At 38.5% G+C, this 19,153-nt stretch overlaps 1 protein-coding gene across 1 annotated transcript in view; it reads right to left on the bottom strand.

The window, feature by feature from the left end:
• Positions 1 to 875: 875 nt before the first annotated feature.
• The window catches only part of NHLRC2 (NHL repeat containing 2), a gene marked incomplete at its 3' end in the record, with an annotated part of 57,512 nt that continues 39,234 nt past the window's right edge, over positions 876 to 19,153 (bottom strand). The window contains exons 6-11 of the mRNA XM_079706606.1: positions 12,231 to 12,330; positions 8,837 to 9,068; positions 8,141 to 8,263; positions 7,013 to 7,222; positions 5,468 to 5,687; positions 876 to 1,132 (exon numbers count right to left, since the gene is read on the bottom strand). Of these exons, the coding sequence (XP_079562732.1) occupies positions 876 to 1,132; positions 5,468 to 5,687; positions 7,013 to 7,222; positions 8,141 to 8,263; positions 8,837 to 9,068; positions 12,231 to 12,330 (1,142 nt within the window). The remainder of the gene's footprint in view (positions 1,133 to 5,467; positions 5,688 to 7,012; positions 7,223 to 8,140; positions 8,264 to 8,836; positions 9,069 to 12,230; positions 12,331 to 19,153) is intronic.

Genomic DNA, 19,153 nt, shown 5'->3' with positions numbered 1-19,153 from the left:
GTATATAGAAACATACAGAATATTTAACATACCATTAATAATGGTATGTTAAAATAGCAAATAATTTAAAATAGACTGAATAAATATATCTCAAATGAGAAAAATCGCAGACAAGAACAAAGAACATTTTTACCACCTTGATACTCTTTAAGCTGCTACTGTGATGAAAAGACGTTTTTGGGGGCCTAAAACAGACCTTACACCTTGAATGGCAGGTGTCCTTATAATATGTGGACTGGATCTTAACTTCTGTTTAAAGTTACTGTGAAATTTACACATTCAGATGTGCTGCTTGATAAACGTAAAAAAGTTAGTTAAAAATATTTGGTATCGGGGCTTCCCTGGTGGCGCAGTGGTTGAGAGTCCGCCTGCCGATGCAGGGGACACGGGTTTGTGCCCCAGTCTGGGAAGATCCCACATGCTGCGGAGCGGCTGGGCCTGTGAGCCATGGCCGCTGAGCCTGTGCGTCCAGAGCCTGTGCTCTGCAACGGGAGAGGCCACAACAGTGAGAGGCCTGCGTACCTCAAAAAAAAAAAAAAAAAAAAAATTGTTATCATTATTGTTATCAGTATTCACTGCAAATTATCTCATAATATTCTGTCCTATAATGTGGACTTAAGTCTTGTGCCAAATAGCAGCACAGATTACAGGATCATGGTTCAAATCACGGTCAATGACTTAGCTGGTACACAGTGAGAATGAAGGAATTTGTCTATAATAAATAAATAAGGAGCATAGCTTTATTTTAGTATCAGTTGCTAGAACTCAACAATGGGTTTCTGGGTACCCAGAGGCAGAAATAAAGTTTCTTTTTATAAATTACACAGTGATGGTGGGGATGGAGAACAGGAGGCACTGGGATGCTAGCCAGCTTGCTAAAATATATACTTGAGTTCTACTGGAGGTATGTAGTCTTGTTGTGTATCGGTTATTTGTAAAGGCTGACTGAACAAAATTCCCTTCATCATACAGGCACTGCTGTCTGCACTACAGTAATAAAGAAATACGCTGATAGATAGAACGGCTTCAAGTGATAAACAATCCCCAGGAATCTGCAGTGAGATTGTTGGTTGACTGGAAATGCTCTCTATCTCTCCAGATGGTATCTGTCCTTGAAGAAGCCATTCATTGCCTAGAAAATAAAAAGGTAAATTATTAAGACTGTATAAGAAGTCAAGTAGGAAATTGGACAAACCTTATGAATACCAGATTCATTCAATCAACAAATATTTACTGAAAGCCTCTAAGTGCCAGGCATTGTGCTCTGTGTGAAGGATACAAAATAAGATATAAGAAGTTCCTAGTCTAATCATCTTGATATCAAGTTAAAACTCTTCCTTTCAACACTGTAAAATAAATTATAGTTATTTCTACTGAAATCAAGATGAATACTGCCAATATGGTTATAGATTTAAAATGTGATTATAGAATTTAAAATGAAAACTATTAATAAGTTCTAGAAATAAACATAGGACACTTCAGAAAATAGATCATTTTTACCAGATAAGTGTCTAGAAATATAATACGCAAACTACAAAATAATCTAGGGAATACAAATGTATGTACAACTCTGCAGTGACTTTCAAGTTAAGATGATGAATTATTGACTATCTAAAGGTGGTAATAAAAAAAAGCCACTGATTTTTTTTAGAAACAAGTAACACTGAATACATTATTCCAATGGACTCAATGTAAAAAACGGACAGATTTTGTCTACCTCATTTTAACACATAAAACTCCTCTGAGACTTAAATACATAGATTATCTATGCAACAAAAGTCTAAAAAACCACTAAAAATCATTAAGTCTTCTAGTATTAAAGTTTTTAAAATGTTTTTATTCACCCAGTGCCTTCTCTCAGAAGGAACATATGCATCATATTGAGGAAATGCATACTTAGGCTGATATTCAGCATTAGCTATTAAGAGCCATCATTTGGGAAATGCAGGACCTGCTTTCCTGCCATCTTGAATAGAATACATTGAACGTAATCTAACGACTTAACGACGACTCGGGGCCATCTGTACAAAAACTGGACCATCTACTGAGTAGTGATGAAATTCTGTGTCTACTTTTTAGCTTTTCTCTCTTTTGACCTCAGGATGAGTCAACAGACTAGAGCACCTGCCTCTACTGGTCCTCTTCATCTCTCCTTTAGTTTATTGCATCTGAGATAAATATATCAAATAAGAGTAAGGAGAATGTGAAAGGTTGAGAGTCTAAAGAGTTAAGTGCAGAGCTTTTAAACAATTCTTTTAAAATTATCTGGCCGTTTTTGCTTACTTCTGGACTGAGGAATATGTTTTATTTTAATGTTTGATTTTGTTAGATAGCAGGTTAGTGGGGGAACTTCTTATATGTTAAATGAAAACAGGAAAATAGTAAATTACACTATCTTAATGTCCAATTCTAGAAATAAAGCTGTTTCTCTAGATAATTTTTAGACACATCACATGTATCTAAAATAGACAGCTAAAAATAGCTAAGAATTTTCTCTTTAGATCACTTCACTTTCCTTTAATACTATCCCTGTTTTGTACTCCAATAACTTGATACTAATTAACTTGTGTATTTGACAGAGTTAAAATAAACATGTTAATTTACCAGTATCCTATTAAAAAATACTGTTAATTTCATTTCTCTGTGTGCAATTAAAGAGCAGTCATCTCCCAATGATGCACTGCTTTCAGACTAATGGACCCAGGCAGAACAGTTAAACTGGCAGTTGAGGACTTGCTCTGAACCTACAGAGGACTGCGGAATGAACGGCTAGGGTTTGCGTTCTCTTCTGCCCAAACATCCTCTAGTACTGCACGGCTCAGCCCTCTCCTTTGTGGGGAGTAGAAGGGGGTGATTTCCCCACAGGCTCAGTCAGTCACTCCAGAGGCAGCAAACTCTAACTCAGCAGTTCCTTCTGGCTAGCCTCCCGAGATCTCTCTGTTCTCTTGGTGTGGATACCAAGCGGGCAGTTGCAGGACGGTGGCTGCTGCTCTGAGAAGGTACCAAGGTAAGAAGGCATAAAGCCTGGGTCATGTACAAAAGAAAAGTGTGTGAGAGGGCATGAGACAGGAGGAGTCGGGCAGCAAATTCAAAACTGAGGGAGAACCTGTGAAAGAGCGTGGGAGACTAGGACAGAGCAAGATCACTAGAGACAAGAAGTCAGAATTTAGCTCTGGACTAGTACTGTTTCACTTTGAAATTGTTGTCTACTCTGTGAGAGAGGTTGGAAAGCACTGCTAGAAGACAAGCAGTATACTGATTACTTATAAATTCATGAAATAAGTTCACACTGTGATTCAAACACACATCCAAGTCTTTACATAATTTACAGTAACTGAATACTTTCGAGAATAGACTCAAACAGGAAATGTTCTGAGATTAAAAGATCACAAATCAGTGACTGAGGACAAAGGCTCTGCCTGGACTCTAATCATAGTAATTCATCTGTATTTAATTACACATCCTCCTCCAACAATGTTTTTTCTTCTACTTGAATGGCATACTTTTAAGCAATGGCTTTGGCATGCAATTTCTTGTAGCAAGAAAGTTAATGGGGCTCAAATTCTACCTCTGGAATCCCTAGAGAAGAAAACACAGCTTCAGGCTTAATAACCGGTAAGTCAAGTCCTAATGATACTACTGAAATAAAATGAACAGCAATTGAAAGCTCTAAAGCGTTTGACAGATGCTCTCTGGAAAAGTGAAAGATAATAATAAAACAACCAAAGAACCGAATTAGAAACAGTTTGTGTCAAGTTAATTCAGTTAAAAGCAAGAATATATTTAAAAAAAATCAAACTCAAGGGAAAAATCAATTTAATTCTTTAGAAGAGAATCTGTGAGATTTAGTGGTATAGTGGCAATCATAATTAATACCAGATCAGGACCCCAGAGACCTGCTGATTAAACTGCTTAGCCAATACCTACACTTCTGCCTCCTTGTCCCTCACCTTGACTGGAGACAAACAGCCTCCACGCGGACTAGCCTAACTTTCAATTCATGACAGCCAGCCTCAAACACAGCCTCCCGGCCGTTCAGCAATCACACTGTATTTCCCTCATGCGGTCACCCTCCCACCCTCCTGACCCTCTTCTTTTTTCAAACCGCCAAAACCTCCCCCACCATCTCTCACTCCCACTCTCATCTGATGGCCGTGCTTCCCCATAATTAAGAAAACAGAGCATGCAGAAGAGCGCTTCCACAAGCATCCACGCCACAGTTACCCATCTAGATCTCTGGGTCGCACACTGGGCCCTCCCTCCTTACCGTGGAAATGAGGTCCACATTCCTGGCAAAGGCCAGCCTGCCACCTCTCCTATCCTCCTAAAGGATACCCCGCAACACGTACCATCAGTCCTTTCCTCTACTGATCTTTGCCATCAATATAACAAACACACTGCTCTCTCAACTCCGTTTTCCCCTGCGGGCAACTGCTCTCTTTTCCCTTATCTTTTTAGCTAAGCTCCTCAAAGAGCTATCTATATTTGCTTTCTCCAGTTCCTCTCCTTCAATTCTTTTTTAACCTGCTCTAATCAGGCACCTCCTGCATCACTCTGAAACGGCCCTGGTCGAGGACATCAATTAACTATAACATTGAATCAACGATCAATTCTTAGTCCTTATTTCACCTGATCTATCAATCGCATTCAACACAGCTGATCACTCTCTCCTTAAAACACCTGCTCCAGGAAACTACCCTCTCTCTTGGTTTTGCTTCTACTTGCTTATTCACTCTTCAGTCTTCTGTGTGGTCCCTACCTCCCTCCTTGATCTCTTTATGCTGCAGTGCTCTAGAACAGGGTCACCAAAGTATAGTCTGTGGACCGGTGCTGGTCCACAAACCATGGTAAGTTAAGTACAGAAACCAAGAGTGAGGTTTGGAAACTTTTGTAACATCCAAACGCGTAACTGGTGGCTTTGAACTTTATGTCTTTAAAAAACTAATTTCGTTTTTAGGACTAATAACCCTAGAGCTAGTTTGAGATGGAGTAGCACAATGGAAAAGACACTACACTAAGAACCAGCAGAGCTGGGTTCAAATTCCATCTTTTGACCTAATTCAATATATGCCCTTCAGCAAATCACTTTATCTCTTTGAGCCCGTAGTCTCCTCATTTATAAAATAAGAGTCTTAAAATAGATGGTGTCCTTTGGTGCCTTTCAGCCCTAATATTCAAGGGCCTAACATTCTAAGACCACATGAGTCTGTCTCATGTAATGAATCTGCTTAATAGCAAATGGCAGCAATTATGATTAACTTCAGGTGAGTTACACTGTTATTTAATAAAAGAAAGAATCTCAAAGGCTACAGAAAACTGCTAAAGTGGGGTTCGATCTGGATCTTTCTGTTTTATAAGGCCTTCCTCAAATCCTGCCCAACTGTAAACATATCACAAATGAGAAAAATCACTAGATCAAATCTCAAGAATTTATGAAATATTTGCATTTGCAAGATTATTGTCATACCTTCAGCTGATAGAAACCAGCAACTGGGTGCTCCTTCAGTTAGCTTTGTTCCTGATGGGAGGTCTAATCTTAGCTTGAACTGAAGAGTTTGCCCTGGAGATGCAGCCACTGGGGAAAGTCTAATGCCTGGAGCAGATTTAGGTAGTCTGGGTAAGGTCTTCTGTTTTTCTACTAGGAATGGGCCGTCCACCATAGCACTTTCAGATCTGAAGACTGGGAGCTAGAAAACAAGAAAATCTGTTTTTTAAAGCACAAGTACTTTATAGTATTATAGACCGACAGAGCTTATTTTCAGACTTCAGTACAAACATGAGATTCTGTGTCAAGGAAACTTAATTGCCATTCTCTTCTGAATCAGAATGTGTTTACTTAAATTTCCTCATAATTATTTTGTAGGTTCAGAAAAATATTTCATCTTGGCCAAAAAACTGCCAACATTTATGAATGAAACTGAATTAAATTAACTGTCCAATATGTTTATAGATAGCAGGAAATTAAAATAAAACTTTATCAATTTAAATGTAGTAGATATAATATACGCCCTCTTATAATTTTCATTGCCAACTATAAGATGTCATTATATCAGAGATCTATGTCAAGAGAAATGACACGATGGGAATCTGTGTTTTTATTTTAAAACACATCTTGGAAATTCCTAGAATTTTAGAAAAAGAACTCTTGCATTTTTCCAGGCAAATGTGATATATAAAGGGGTAACTTGTATTAGAGACCATGTCCATATCTTTAAAATTAGAACTTACTTAAGTTTCTTCCAATCTTATTTTTAAGTCTTGAGAAATGTGGCTCCTAGAGCTTCCTTTAAAGATTATTTGGTAATGGATTCACCATAGGAAACAAAGATTACCCATTAGTCAGAGGATCATTAAAAAAAAAACACCCAAGATTAAACAACCCAACCCACATAGTTTGTATGTGTAGTGTGTCAGTATGTCCATACATTTAAAAACAGATGAGTCCTTTTTTTTTTTCCTTTTCTGAAAGTTCATCAAATTCTCTCCAACTTCTAGAATCTTCCTCAAACACTCTTGGCACAAATGGAATTTTTATTTTAAAAATAACGATATCCTTGGAATAGGCACCCACTCACTACTCTACCCACGTTTCACTTTCACCACTAGAGATGGCCTAACGAAAAGTGCCTCTGCTGTTGCTGAGGATCTTAGAATCTTTCTTAAAATGATGCCCTTTAACTTAAAGATTACTTACCACACAAAGCAAGAGAGAGGCATGGACATATATACACTACCAAACGTAAGGTAGATAGCTAGTGGGAAGCAGCCGCATAGCACAGGGAGATCAGCTCGGTGCTTTGTGACCGCCTGGAGGGGTGGGATAGGGAGGGTGGGAGGGAGGGAGACGCAAGAGGGAAGGGATACGGGAACAGATGTATATGTATAACTGATTCACTTTGTTATAAAGCAGAAACTAACACACCATTGTGAAGCAATTATACTCCAATAAAGTTGTAAAAAAAAAAGTTATTCATTTAAAAGGCTTTAATAGTTAAAAAAAAAGATTACTTACCACAGAAACTGTTTTTGTTTCTAAATCCATCACTTTAATTTGATGGTTATTGGTGTCTGCCACATATAATAACTGACCATTCTCTCCAATACACAAGCCTCCTGGTTCATTAAAAGCTGAGTCGGCAAAATTGGATCCGATAACATTACTTGCATCTCCAGTTCCCGCTAATGTTGTACAGTTTTTTGTTTTTGGATCCACAACTTTAATCTAAGAAGATAGAACAAAAATTTATATATCTGAAGCTCAACTGCACATTTGTAGTATGGAAAAGTATCATATTAAGCAAGCCAGAGAATTCCTGATTGACATTAGTATTCTTAATAAATCTCAGAAAAAGAACAGACATTTCCATATTTTCTTGAAAAGCCAAACATTCAAATTACAGTCTAAGGGGAGATATTTCATTCTGAGGGCTAAACACTATAAAATCCCCAGTTACATCCTGTCTTCTAGAAGCAATCTTTGATGAAATTATTTATGGAATTAAAAAAAATTTTTTAATGTTCTTTTCCCTCACAATGGGACAAAGTTGAACTGACATTCTTCTCATGAATATCTAACATTGGCTAAGGATTTGCCTACTTACGTTAAACTTAATGATTCCTCACTGTGTTTCAATTACATTAAATTCACAGTCTATCATCACAAAAATATTAACATTTGGGTTCCACTGACTTTATAAAGAGGAAAAATGCACAGTAAAAATGCAGTAGAGACAAAAAAAAATGAAAATGCTGATGAAAACGGAATTATTTGCTAACAGGCGTGGCAACTATGCAAAGGCTCAAAAATGTTCATTTGTTAGTTGACATGTTAATTTCCCTGCTACCTGCCTTCTCCTCATTTACTCAACATGTTACTAAGCAGCTTTAACGGCTTGCAATTCACAATTTTTGGCTACAGTCATTGGGAATTTGTTCAGTCCTTTCCCCCCAGCTCAGAGTACCATCATATCCTCTCTGCAAGAAAGGACCAAGAAAAGAACAGAAAGGCTTATGTACCGTTGTCCAAAACTGTCATTCCTCGCTATATTTTAGCGGCAATTGTAGGAGGCTCACAGATCTTTCAGCATTTTAAATACCACAAGTGAAAAGCAGGGTATTATATAATTCTTTCAAGACTCACCTTATGATTGTAAGAGTCTGCCACGTAAAGTAAATTCCTTTTCTTGTCCCAAGTTACTCCAAGTGGGTGTTGAAGCTTTGCATTGATTCCTACTCCATCAACATCACCAAAAGCAAATAAATTCTTTTATTTTTTTTAAAAAAAGAAAGAAACAGCATGTATTAAAATTTTTTACAGTGCTTTGTTAGGGCATAAAGTGAAAATTAAGATAGCTGTATATGCTACTTAAAGGGGAAAAAGTCTGATTTCATATAAATAGGGTTGGGCATTTGACTGAAATCAGAAAAAAATGATAGAATTCTGAACTTGAATTAATTTGTGGTGCTTAGAAATTTTATTCACAAAAATCACATATTTGATCAGGAACAGGTCAAGTCTACTGAGCTGGTGCTCCTTCCACCCTACTGCCACATATCTAATCTACATTTTCCCCTTGCTTGGTAATCAATATTTTATCCTTCCTTTTTCCCTGAAACTTTGACATTTATATATAATCAGGTCGAGTCATTTTATTTTCTTAGGTGGTTTTGTTACCTGTATTTCTTCATACTCACATTTCCTTTGGTTTGACTTCCATTTTAACATGGATAAGCCAAGAACTTTCTCCTTCCTAAATTTTATTAACTCTCCACAGTTCAGAAAACCACAAGCTTGTTAAGCAGGCACACCACACGAGAGTGCTTTTCTTTTCATTACCATGGGATCTCTCTCTCCTCCCACAAGGTGCTTCACGGCTCCATCTTTCAGCGAGACGGTTCTCACTGTACTGCTCTCACTATCTGCTACAAACAGGCAGCTCCAGGGATCCTCTGAGGCCAGAGAAAGACCTGAAGGTTGGGCAAAACCTGCTTTGTGAGGATATGAGTTATTTCGATTCTCTTCATTTCCACTTCCAGCAAACCGAAGGCAGGTTCCTTTTTTTAACTCACTAAAAAAGACAAATTCATAGGTGAAGTCAACATTGTTATACTGTGTCCAATTTCATTAAACAAATGAATGTAGATGATGAAATCAATGGTGACAGCATTATATACAAAAAAAAAAATCCAGTGATCTTGGCCTAAATTGTGCAAATCACCTTTCACTGTCGTTTCTAATCATTAACTTATTTATCCACTGTGTAAGGACCTTTCTACCTTTTTTTATTTTTGACATACACAAAAGTGAAACTATTCTCAATGGCAAGACAGGAAATCACTGACAAAGTTAGAAATTTAAGAATAAAGATCATATCATTGATGGGATAGTTTTTTTTTTCCTCCAAGTGATCAGAGATAGGCACAGCTAGATCCCACCTTTACTTCCTGACCTCTTCTTAGCTTCATGCAACATTAGGTTCTGAAAGGGAATTAAAAAGATCTAGGTAACCTTTTCTAGCTCTTGATAGTTTAAAGCTTAAATTTTCATTAAAAATGTTTTATTTTCTTGTATATAAGTAGAGACTAGGAAAAAGAATTAAAAGAATAATTTGTGAAAGATAGGTACTCATTTTAAGAAAATAATATAAGATGATTACACTGCTTTAACTAATCGATTGTACAAATCCATTTCTTATATACACTAGGGAAATTTCTATTTAAAGGACTATTGTAATGATTCCTTTTGTAATGCAGAGAAAGTTTTATACCTTGGTTTCTAAGTTTATGTCAGAGGAACTGTAAGGAAGACATGGTAATGTCCTGGGTTGAGGGAAGGGAAGAAGCTGACTTCAGATACAAAATAATGAGAGATTATATGTATATCATTTCCTAATAGGGCACAACATGCAAAAGTCTAAAATGACCATCATATCATTTACTAGTTGATATGATCCCAATGCTAACTTAGGTAGGGAGCCGGGAGTGGAGGCAAAGGGATACAAAATGTATAAATACAGCCATTTATTCAAGGAACTTGTAAAAATAACCTACTCAGAGAAATACATGTAATAACGAATATGCCAAACAAATAAAGGAGTTACAACAATTTTAAAAAGGAGTTCCCTTAATTAAAGGTAGAAAGAGTGGGGAGAAACAGTAACTTCTAAAAGCTCAGGAGTTATTACCACTTGAAGATCAGTAACAAATAAAGATAAAGCGTCCTTAAAATTATAATACAGGTCAATGTGATCCAAATGGACACTTTACTATTGCAAACAAGTGACTCTACTTATGTGGAAATTTAGTCCACTCTTGACCATCTAGGTCCAAAACAGCCATCGCTTACAACAGCATATTCTGGTCACCTCTGCTACTACTTTTTTCCTCATCTTATATGTTATCGGTCCTGTCACTGGGCTACTATCATCTCTGGCCTGGATAACAGCAATCGCCCCCTCACTGTATCTCTGTCTCCAGTACTGTCACACTCCAAATGCTGCCAGTGTTCTTTCAAAAACACAAGTCTTATGTCACTTCCCAGCTTAAAACTTTCTATAAAGGTATGCAGAATAACTTTCAAATCTCTAAAAAAGACTCACAAGGCACTTCGTGATCTGGCTGCTACTGACATCACTAGGGTCATTTCTTGCCTGGAAAACCTCTACTCTTCCGAACTCCTTTCTACTCTCTATCAGGTCTTAGTTTAGTACCATCTTCCAGGAAGCCTTCCTTGATACCTCAGATCTTATTTATATCAGGTGTTCCTCTTATTTATGTAAGGGACAACTTCAATTTAAAGGACTACTGCAGTGATTCCTTTTGCACACAGCACCTGTACTTCCCAACTATTTTTTGTTTGTTGGCTGATCTGATTCTTCCTCTGAAAACCCACTGAGGACAGTAACCACATCTTTTCATTTTATTCTTAATATAGTGAACATATCATTTCATCCCTACTGCCAAGCATAGTGCCTAGTTTGCTTAATAAATATTTGTTAGATGAATGATTAAATGTTGCAAAACCTCGTACAAAGCAACACACACATATACACTCTTTAGACTATCTGATATTTTGGATTATCTATATAACTGCCCCTTTCTACTGATAAAGGTAACTAAGGTGACTGGCACTTACTTTCTAGGGTGGTTTGACAGTCTTTATGGTCTGTGACTTTCATTCATTTATTTCTTCTGCAGACCCTTACTGAGCTCCTATCATGTGTCAGATACTGTGCTAGGTACAGGGGACACAAAAGTGAATGAGAAAGGGTCCTTTCCTTTAAGAGGCAGTCTACTCGGAGAAAACAGTTATGTAAACAAATAACTGCAACCAAAAACAGAAGGTGAGAGAGAGAGGGGTGAGAGGGAGAGAGAGGGGAAGAAGGGAGAGGTGGGAGGGGAGGGCAGGGAAGGGGAAGGGAGGGAAAGAGAAAGCCTGGGGTGTTAGGGAGAATAGGAAAGGCTCTATAGAAAAAACACAAGAAAATTTGTAGAGACACTACTTTACTTTTCCAGCTTTATATCCCTAACAGTGGCAGCAATGCTACCAACATTTACTGTACATGCCAGGCACTAGGCTGAGATCTTCACACATATTAATTCTCAAAACAAGCCTATGAAGTAGACATAAATAAGGAAACTGAGGCTTAGAAAGTTAAAGTGACTCTCCTAAGCTCATGTAGATAATAAGTGGCAAAGCCAGGACTCAATCTCAGGCCTGACTACAAAACCTGAGCTATTAACTACTTTGCTATGCAGTTTTCAAATATTTGAATTAATGATCAGGGATATTAGAAATATGCATTAAAATAAAAGATGTTCTCAGTTCTCCTTGTAGATGCTCGGTGGGACCGCTCTTCCCAAGCTCCCCAAAGTTGGGTGTGGTCACGAGCCTTACCTGGGCTGATGAAATGTGAGTAGAAGTGATGTGTGTCACTTCTGAGGAGTTTTCAGAGCCAGTGAGCAACTCCCCACCTCTGTCTCTCTCTGCCAGGACAGCTGGCAGAGCTCCAGACGGTGGCTGCTGCATCAGCCTGAGGAGCAGAGTAGTGCTCCCCCTGCAAACAAACCTCGTCCTAAGCCACCGGGGACCTGGGCTGCTGGTTACAGTAGCACAGCCCAGCACATCCTGACTAGTACAGTGAGAGCTAGGAGGATGGAGACTTCGGGAAAAGGAATTCTGTGAATGCCATGTTTACCCAAAGAGAGATATTACCGATGTTACCACTTACTTTTTCTTTGGTAATCTGCCACAGTCCAACAGGAATGCCCATATCTGATGAGTCCCTGCCATGGCTATCCACAGAATGTCATCTCTTTGGACCTCTGAACCTTTATGAAAATAAACAGTAATTACTATATATATATATATCTGGTTAATATAAACATTCCCAATCTTTCAGAAATTTAAATTAAGGGAAGACAGTAGTATGTTTATAAATCATCTGATGGAAGAAAGTAAAAATATTTGCAATGTTTTAAGTCATTTTGGAAATTTTCCCATTTTCCTCGTGAAAAGTTTACTTCTTTAGACTTATAAATTTACATTCACAGAAATCCGAAGTATTCTTAATAGCAAAATGTCCCTCTGCATCTCTGGGCACAATGTTTTTAAACATCTGATTTCTTATTTTATGTGACAGAAGAAATGGGTTGACACACACTCTCCAAAGAAACTCTGGCACTCAAGTACCTAAATTACATGCTTTAGGAATATAGGAATAGTTCTTTGAACAATTTCTCATGAAAGGACTGTATCTTTTAATAGTTTAAGAAATGTATATTTCCACCCCAGTATTAGCTTTTAGACTTAGACTCACATCACTGCTGCTCTTTAAAAATCTACTGTTTAGGGCTTCCCTGGTGGCGCAGTGGTTGGGAGTCCGCCTGCCGATGCAGGGGACGCGGGTTCGTGCCCCGGTCTGGGAGGATCCCACGTGCCGCGGAGCAGCTGGGCCCGTGAGCCATGGCTGCTGGGCCTGCGCGTCCGGAGCCTGTGCTCCGCGGCGGGAGAGGCCACAGCAGTGAGAGGCCCACGTAGTGAAAAAAAAAAAAAAAAAAAAAATCTACTGTTTAATTGTTGTGAACCTTTTTCAAAAAGATATGGTTGGGCCTCCCTGGTGGCGCAGTGGTTGAGAGTCCGCCTGCCGATGCAGGGGATACGGGTTCGTGCCCCGGTCTGGGAGGATCCCATATGCCGCGGAGCGGCTGGGCCCGTGAGCCATGGCCGCTGAGCCTGCGCATCCGGAGCCTGTGCTCCGCAACGGGAGAGGCCACAACAGTGAGAGGCCCGCGTACCGCAAAAAAAAAAAAATAAATAAATAAATAAAAAAAAAGATATGGTTGACATGTAATAAATCTAAGAGTACACTATATTACAATATAGCTCTTTTCTAAAATTAATAAATAATTTTCTGTTTTGTAAGGCTGATATTACAACTTATTACAATGTGACAAGGCTCTGTTTCTCAAATTAATTCTATTTTTAAAATATTTAATTAAGCTGTATTCTGAAGCTACTTTTACATGTAGTTGAGACATTTTCACTAAAATAATTTGGTCAGACATATGCCAAAATAAATATCTTGGAAAGGCTATTTTATTTGTACTTTCTTTAACTTCAAGTAGTTGTGTCCAGAAGGAATTTTTCTTCCTTAACTTGAATGACTTTCAAGTGTCTTTTAACAAAATTAAATTGTGTTTATTTAAATTTTGTCTAATTTAATTTAACAAAAATAATGTTGATGGTCAATAAATTGTGGTTGCTATGTGCCAAGCACTTTACAGAGATTATCACTTAAATCTTCTCAAAAGGCCCTTCCTACAGGCCCTTTACAAAAGAAACTGAGGCTTAGACAGGTTAGCTAGCTTGCCAGGATCACAGAGCTAGTAAATGAAGGAACTGGAATCTGAACCCAGGAAGTCCAACAAGAAAGTCTATTTAACATGCTGCCTCTTTTGCTGTGTTAACTGCTATCATATGAAATCTAAAGGAAAGTAGTTTATTTCCATTTAATTTTTCAGTCAAATATTTTTAATAAACATAATTTATATTAAAGTAACAGTGGCATCCATATATTCTGGGGACTCAGTCTCTGCTTAATCACTTTAGAACTAGATCAAAAGCTTTTCATTATTATATTCTTTTATTTTATTTTGCCCCTGCCATGTGAAGACAAAGGTTGAAGGTGACCGTCTATAAGCCAGAAGAGAGCTCTCACCAGAAACCAATCATGCTGGCACCTTGACCTTGGACTTCTAGCCTCCAGAACTGTGAGAAAATAAAATTCTGTTGTTTAAGCCACCCACTCTGTGGCATTTTGTTATGGCAGCCCGAACTAAGACATTCCCCCTGAGAACAGAAATGAGACAAGGAGATCTGCTATCAACACTTATTTAGCATCATATGAAGGTCCTAATTCACACAAGAAAAAGAAGTAAAAAGCATAAAGACTGGAAATAAAACTATAATCATTAGAAGATGACATGGGTTTAAAGCCTCTCTACTTTGCCAAAGAAGAGGTGTGTTGGTATATACAGGAGTGAAAGACCAAATCAGGTCTCCATTATCTACTTCTCCAACCAGGCCAGGCTAGTTCAACTAGGGTCTACCTATGAGGCCAAAGCTTGATCGTAATATCAGTGTGAGCAACTGTTTGGTCTTGGTCTCTGTGTACTTATTTCCTTTAGAAGCTGGAGGTATGAGAAATAGTGTAGAAGCAGAGGCTGTGTCAGGTGGGGATTCAGGAGTTTATGATTCTACATACCAGCTGATGAGGATGATAATGACGACGGGGGGCATGGTGGTGAAAATGAAAACCATTCAGAACATTTCCTGTTTAAGGCACTGAGCTAATAATCAGCACTTTATATGGATTATTTCCTTTAACAACATTAGCAAGTCTAATTATTATCATCTCCATTTTATAAAGAAAATGAAATTCAAAGGGGTTAAATAATTTGTTGGTATTCACACAGCTAAACCTGGAATAATAATCCATTAGTGAGTCCAATTCCAGGTTATTAGTGTTCTGATCAGAATGAAGGAACTACAGAAGTGAGCCTGTGCTCTTCTGGCCAATACTCTGCTTGGCCCGTTCTCTTTTCTCTCCCTTCCACCCCTGCTCCATGGACTTAGCTTTGGATTCAATTACCCAAGTGCATTTTAATGTGTGATCAGAAATCGAGATCTGATCAAATGTAACCAAGGCTTTATACTCCAGTATCTGTGGCTAGGTCACTGCTTCTGCCCTTCTCTTCTTGTAGCCTCTGGAATAGCCTGTGGCCAAATAATCTCTTTCAAGTATTTTTTCCAGTCCCTTGCCTTTCCATTTTTGGTTTGGTTCAGCTTATCAACATCTCCTTGAGATTTTTAAAATGAGAATCTTATAGCAAACAACAATAACAACAGACACTTATATAGTACTTTCTATGTGCCAGGCACTGTTCTGGGTGCTTTTCGTATATTCTCATAATTCTCACAATAAGCATTTGAGGTAGATACTATCAGTATCTCCCATTTAGATGAGGAAACTGAGGCATCAAGAGGCTGAGTAACTTGTCCAAAGTCACACAACTACTAAGATGTGAAACTAATTAGAACCCAAGTGGTCTGGCCCCAGAGTCCAGGCTCATCACTTCCTTGCTAAACTGCCACTCAAGAAGTTTTTACCCTGCCTGACCATTTCACTGAGGGCTGAAGAGTTTGTTCTTGTAAATAAAATGGGAGTTAAAAAAAATGGGGGGGGGGTGTAGTCTGGCATTTATAATGTCTATCAAACTAATAATCATGTTTATATTGTTCATCCTGGATTTTTAAATCTAAAGTATATAGTTGTGGGACTTCTCTGGTGGCGCAGTGGTTAAGAATCCTCCTGCCAATGCAGGGGACACGGGTTCGATCCCTAGTCCGGGAAGATCCCACATGTCATGGAACAACTAAGCCTGTGCACCACAACTACTGAGCCTGCGCTCTAGAGCCCGCATGCCACAACTACTGAGCCCGTGCTCTAGAGCCTGCGTGCCACAACTACGGAAGCCTGTGCGCCTAGAGCCTGTGCTCTGCAACAAGAGAAGCCACCACAATGAGAAGCCTGCACACCACAACAAAGAGCAGCCCCCGCTCGCCACGACTAGAGAAAGCCTGTGCACAGCAACAAAGACCCAACACAACCAAAAATAAATAAGTAAAATAAAATAAAATAAAAAATAAAATTTCCATCCTGTTGGGAAGAAGTCTCTTGACTTTCCCCCCAGCTTAAAAAAAAAAAAAGTAGGGGCTTCCCTGGTGGCGCAGTGGTTGAGAATCTGCCTGCCAATGCAGGGGACATGGGTTCGAGCCCTGGTCTGGGAAGATCCCACATGCCGCGGAGCAACTGGGCCCATGAGCCACAACTACTGAGCCTGCGCGTCTGGAGCCTGTGCTCCACAACAAGAGAGGCTGCGACAGTGAGAGGCCCGCGCAATGCGATGAAGAGTGGCCCCCGCTCGCCGCAACTAGAGAAAGCCCTCGCACAGAAACGAAGACCCAACACAGCAAAAAATAAAAATAAATAAATTTATTTAAAAAAAAAGTATATAGTTGTATCCCCAAGTATGGGTATTAGTTCCTTCTAACAAGAATGTGGCAATCATGAACATTTCAACCTTAAATTAAGAGTGCACTTGGGACTTCCCTGGTGGCGCAGTGGTTAAGAATCCGCCTGCCAATGCAGGGGACACAGGTTCGATCCCAGGTTCAGGAAGATCCCACATGCTGTGGAGCAACTAAGCCCTTGAGCCACAACTACTGAAGCCCATGTGCCTAGAGCCTGTTCTCTGCAACAAGAGAAGCCACCACAATGAGAAGCCCCTGTACCGCAACAAAGAGTAACCCTCTCTTGACGCAACTAGAGAAAGCCTGTGTGCAGCAAAGAGGACCCAACGCAGCCAAAAATAAATAAAATAAATTTATTAAAGAAAAAAAAGAGTGTCCTTAGAATCACTGACTTACAGCAGTCACAAATTATAAATAAAAAAAGGACAATGCCAATAGCTAAAAAGGTTTTGGGAGTTAAGTATTTTTAAAGGCAGAATCCCTCATAATTATCAATTATCAAGAAGGATTAGTGAAATAGTTTCAGAAAACAGGAACAAAATCAGCAAATGAAATATGAATATAAAAATTACCTGCAGTCCAGCTTTTACAAATTCTGTGTTATTTTAAGCAACTATGATCAAAATAGATCCCACTGACTAGAACCCTCTTAATGGCATCTGTGAAATCATCCATTAGTGTAAATGGTTTTTTCTGTACAGCTTCTAAATCTCCCCTGTAAAGCAAAGCCTTAATCCACTAGGAAAAAGCAACAAAGTCTGTCACTGCCAGGGCACAGGAAAAGACTAATTATAACTGGAGGAGGGGGAGAAGAGAAAAAAAAAAATCTCTCTACCTCTGGGGGAGAGGCAAGGAAATGTCTTTGGCCAAAGACCCCAGACACCAAGTAGAGATTTCCCACTGCTGGGAGAGAAGTGGGAAACACTTCAAAACCACTCACAAATATAAGACAGAGTTTAGCTGCCAGAGAGAGAAGGAACAGAATCACTGAAAAAGCTCTAAGCTCTCCACCTCGTTTCATGGAGGCCCAGGCACATAGTGCCTCCCTAAGACTGAGGCTCACCAGAACAACAGAGAACTCTCCCTTAGCCCCAATGCAACCTAGTACAGAAAGACAGCAGCAGTCTATCCCTCGGGGATCTGTGCTGGCTGACTGAAAGCTGACGGTGGAGTACTAACACTAAGAAAAAGTCTCTAGCATCTAGCCCTCCAGGCTTAGGCAACAGCCCACTGGTAGAGGACTGTGAAAGCTATGGTGATTTGACAGAACTCACAGCAATAATAAAATCCAGATCCAGGCCAGCTTCTGACTAAATTGACTCGACCTCCCATAATAATGACAAATACTATTGATCTCAGCCTCTATAGTTCCACGCATGACTGGAATTTAACAAAAAATGAGAAGATGCACATAAATGTAAGCAAAACAAAATAAAAAAACAAAAAACCATTTTCAAGAGACAAAGCAATCAACAGAAACAGACTCAGAGCTGATCTGAAATTTAGATCTATGACATAGACTTTGAAATCACTATGCTTACTATGGTAAAGAATCCAGAGAAAAAGATGGCCAATATACCTAAATAGATGGGGAATTTGAGCAGATAAATGAAATATCTAAGAAATAGTAAAATGGAAATACTATTAGAAAAAGAATAATATCAGAAGTGAAAAATTCCTTCAACAAGCTCATCAGTTGACTAGACACAGCTGAGGAAACAATCAATGACCCTAAAGATAAATCAACAGAAATTATGTACACTGAAACACAAAGAGAATAAAGGGTGAAAATTAAAAAAAACCCAAAACCGTAATATGTAAAAGTTGTTGAATATAATATTAGAATCTAACATATGAGTAACTGAAATCCTAGAAAGAAGAGAAAGGAGCAGAAAAACTATCTGAGAAGATAATGGTTGAGAATTTTTCCAAATAACGAAGGACATCAAGAATCCTAAGCAGGATAACTCCTAGACATATCAATCAAACTGCTGAAAACCAAAGAGAAAATCTTGAAGGCAGCCAGAGGAAAAAACACATTTTTTATACTAAGGAACTAGGAAAAGAATTAAATCAGACTTCTTGTTTATACTATGTAAGCTATAACACAGTGGAATGACATCTTTAAAATATCAAAAAAAAAAAAAAAAGAAAAAAAGCCAATCCAGACTTATTTATGGAGTAAAAATAGCTTTCAAAAATGAATGCTAATTACTTTTTCAGACCCTCCCCCTCCAAAGAAAGGGCCAAGAGAAATCATTGTTAGCAGACATGTGCTACAAGAAATGTTAAAGTTAGTTCTTCAGGCAAAAGCAAAATTATTCCAGCCAGACATGGGATTTTTAAGAAAACAGCAACTTTGGGAAACAGTTTGGCAGTTTCTTCTAAAATTACACATACACTTATATGATCTAGCAATTTCATTCCTAAGCATTTGCTCAAGAGAAAATATATGTCCACATAAAAACCTGTACACAAACATTTATAGAGGCTTTAATCATAATTGCCATAAACCAGAGACAGCTGAAATGCTTACCAACTGGTGAATTAATAAACAAA

The sequence above is a fragment of the Hyperoodon ampullatus genome, assembly GCF_949752795.1.
Source record: "Hyperoodon ampullatus genome assembly, chromosome: 1".
Classification (NCBI taxonomy): Eukaryota; Metazoa; Chordata; class Mammalia; order Artiodactyla; family Ziphiidae; genus Hyperoodon; species Hyperoodon ampullatus.
The sequence above is the reverse complement of the archived record's forward strand: the minus strand, read 5'-3'. Positions and strand labels throughout refer to the sequence as shown.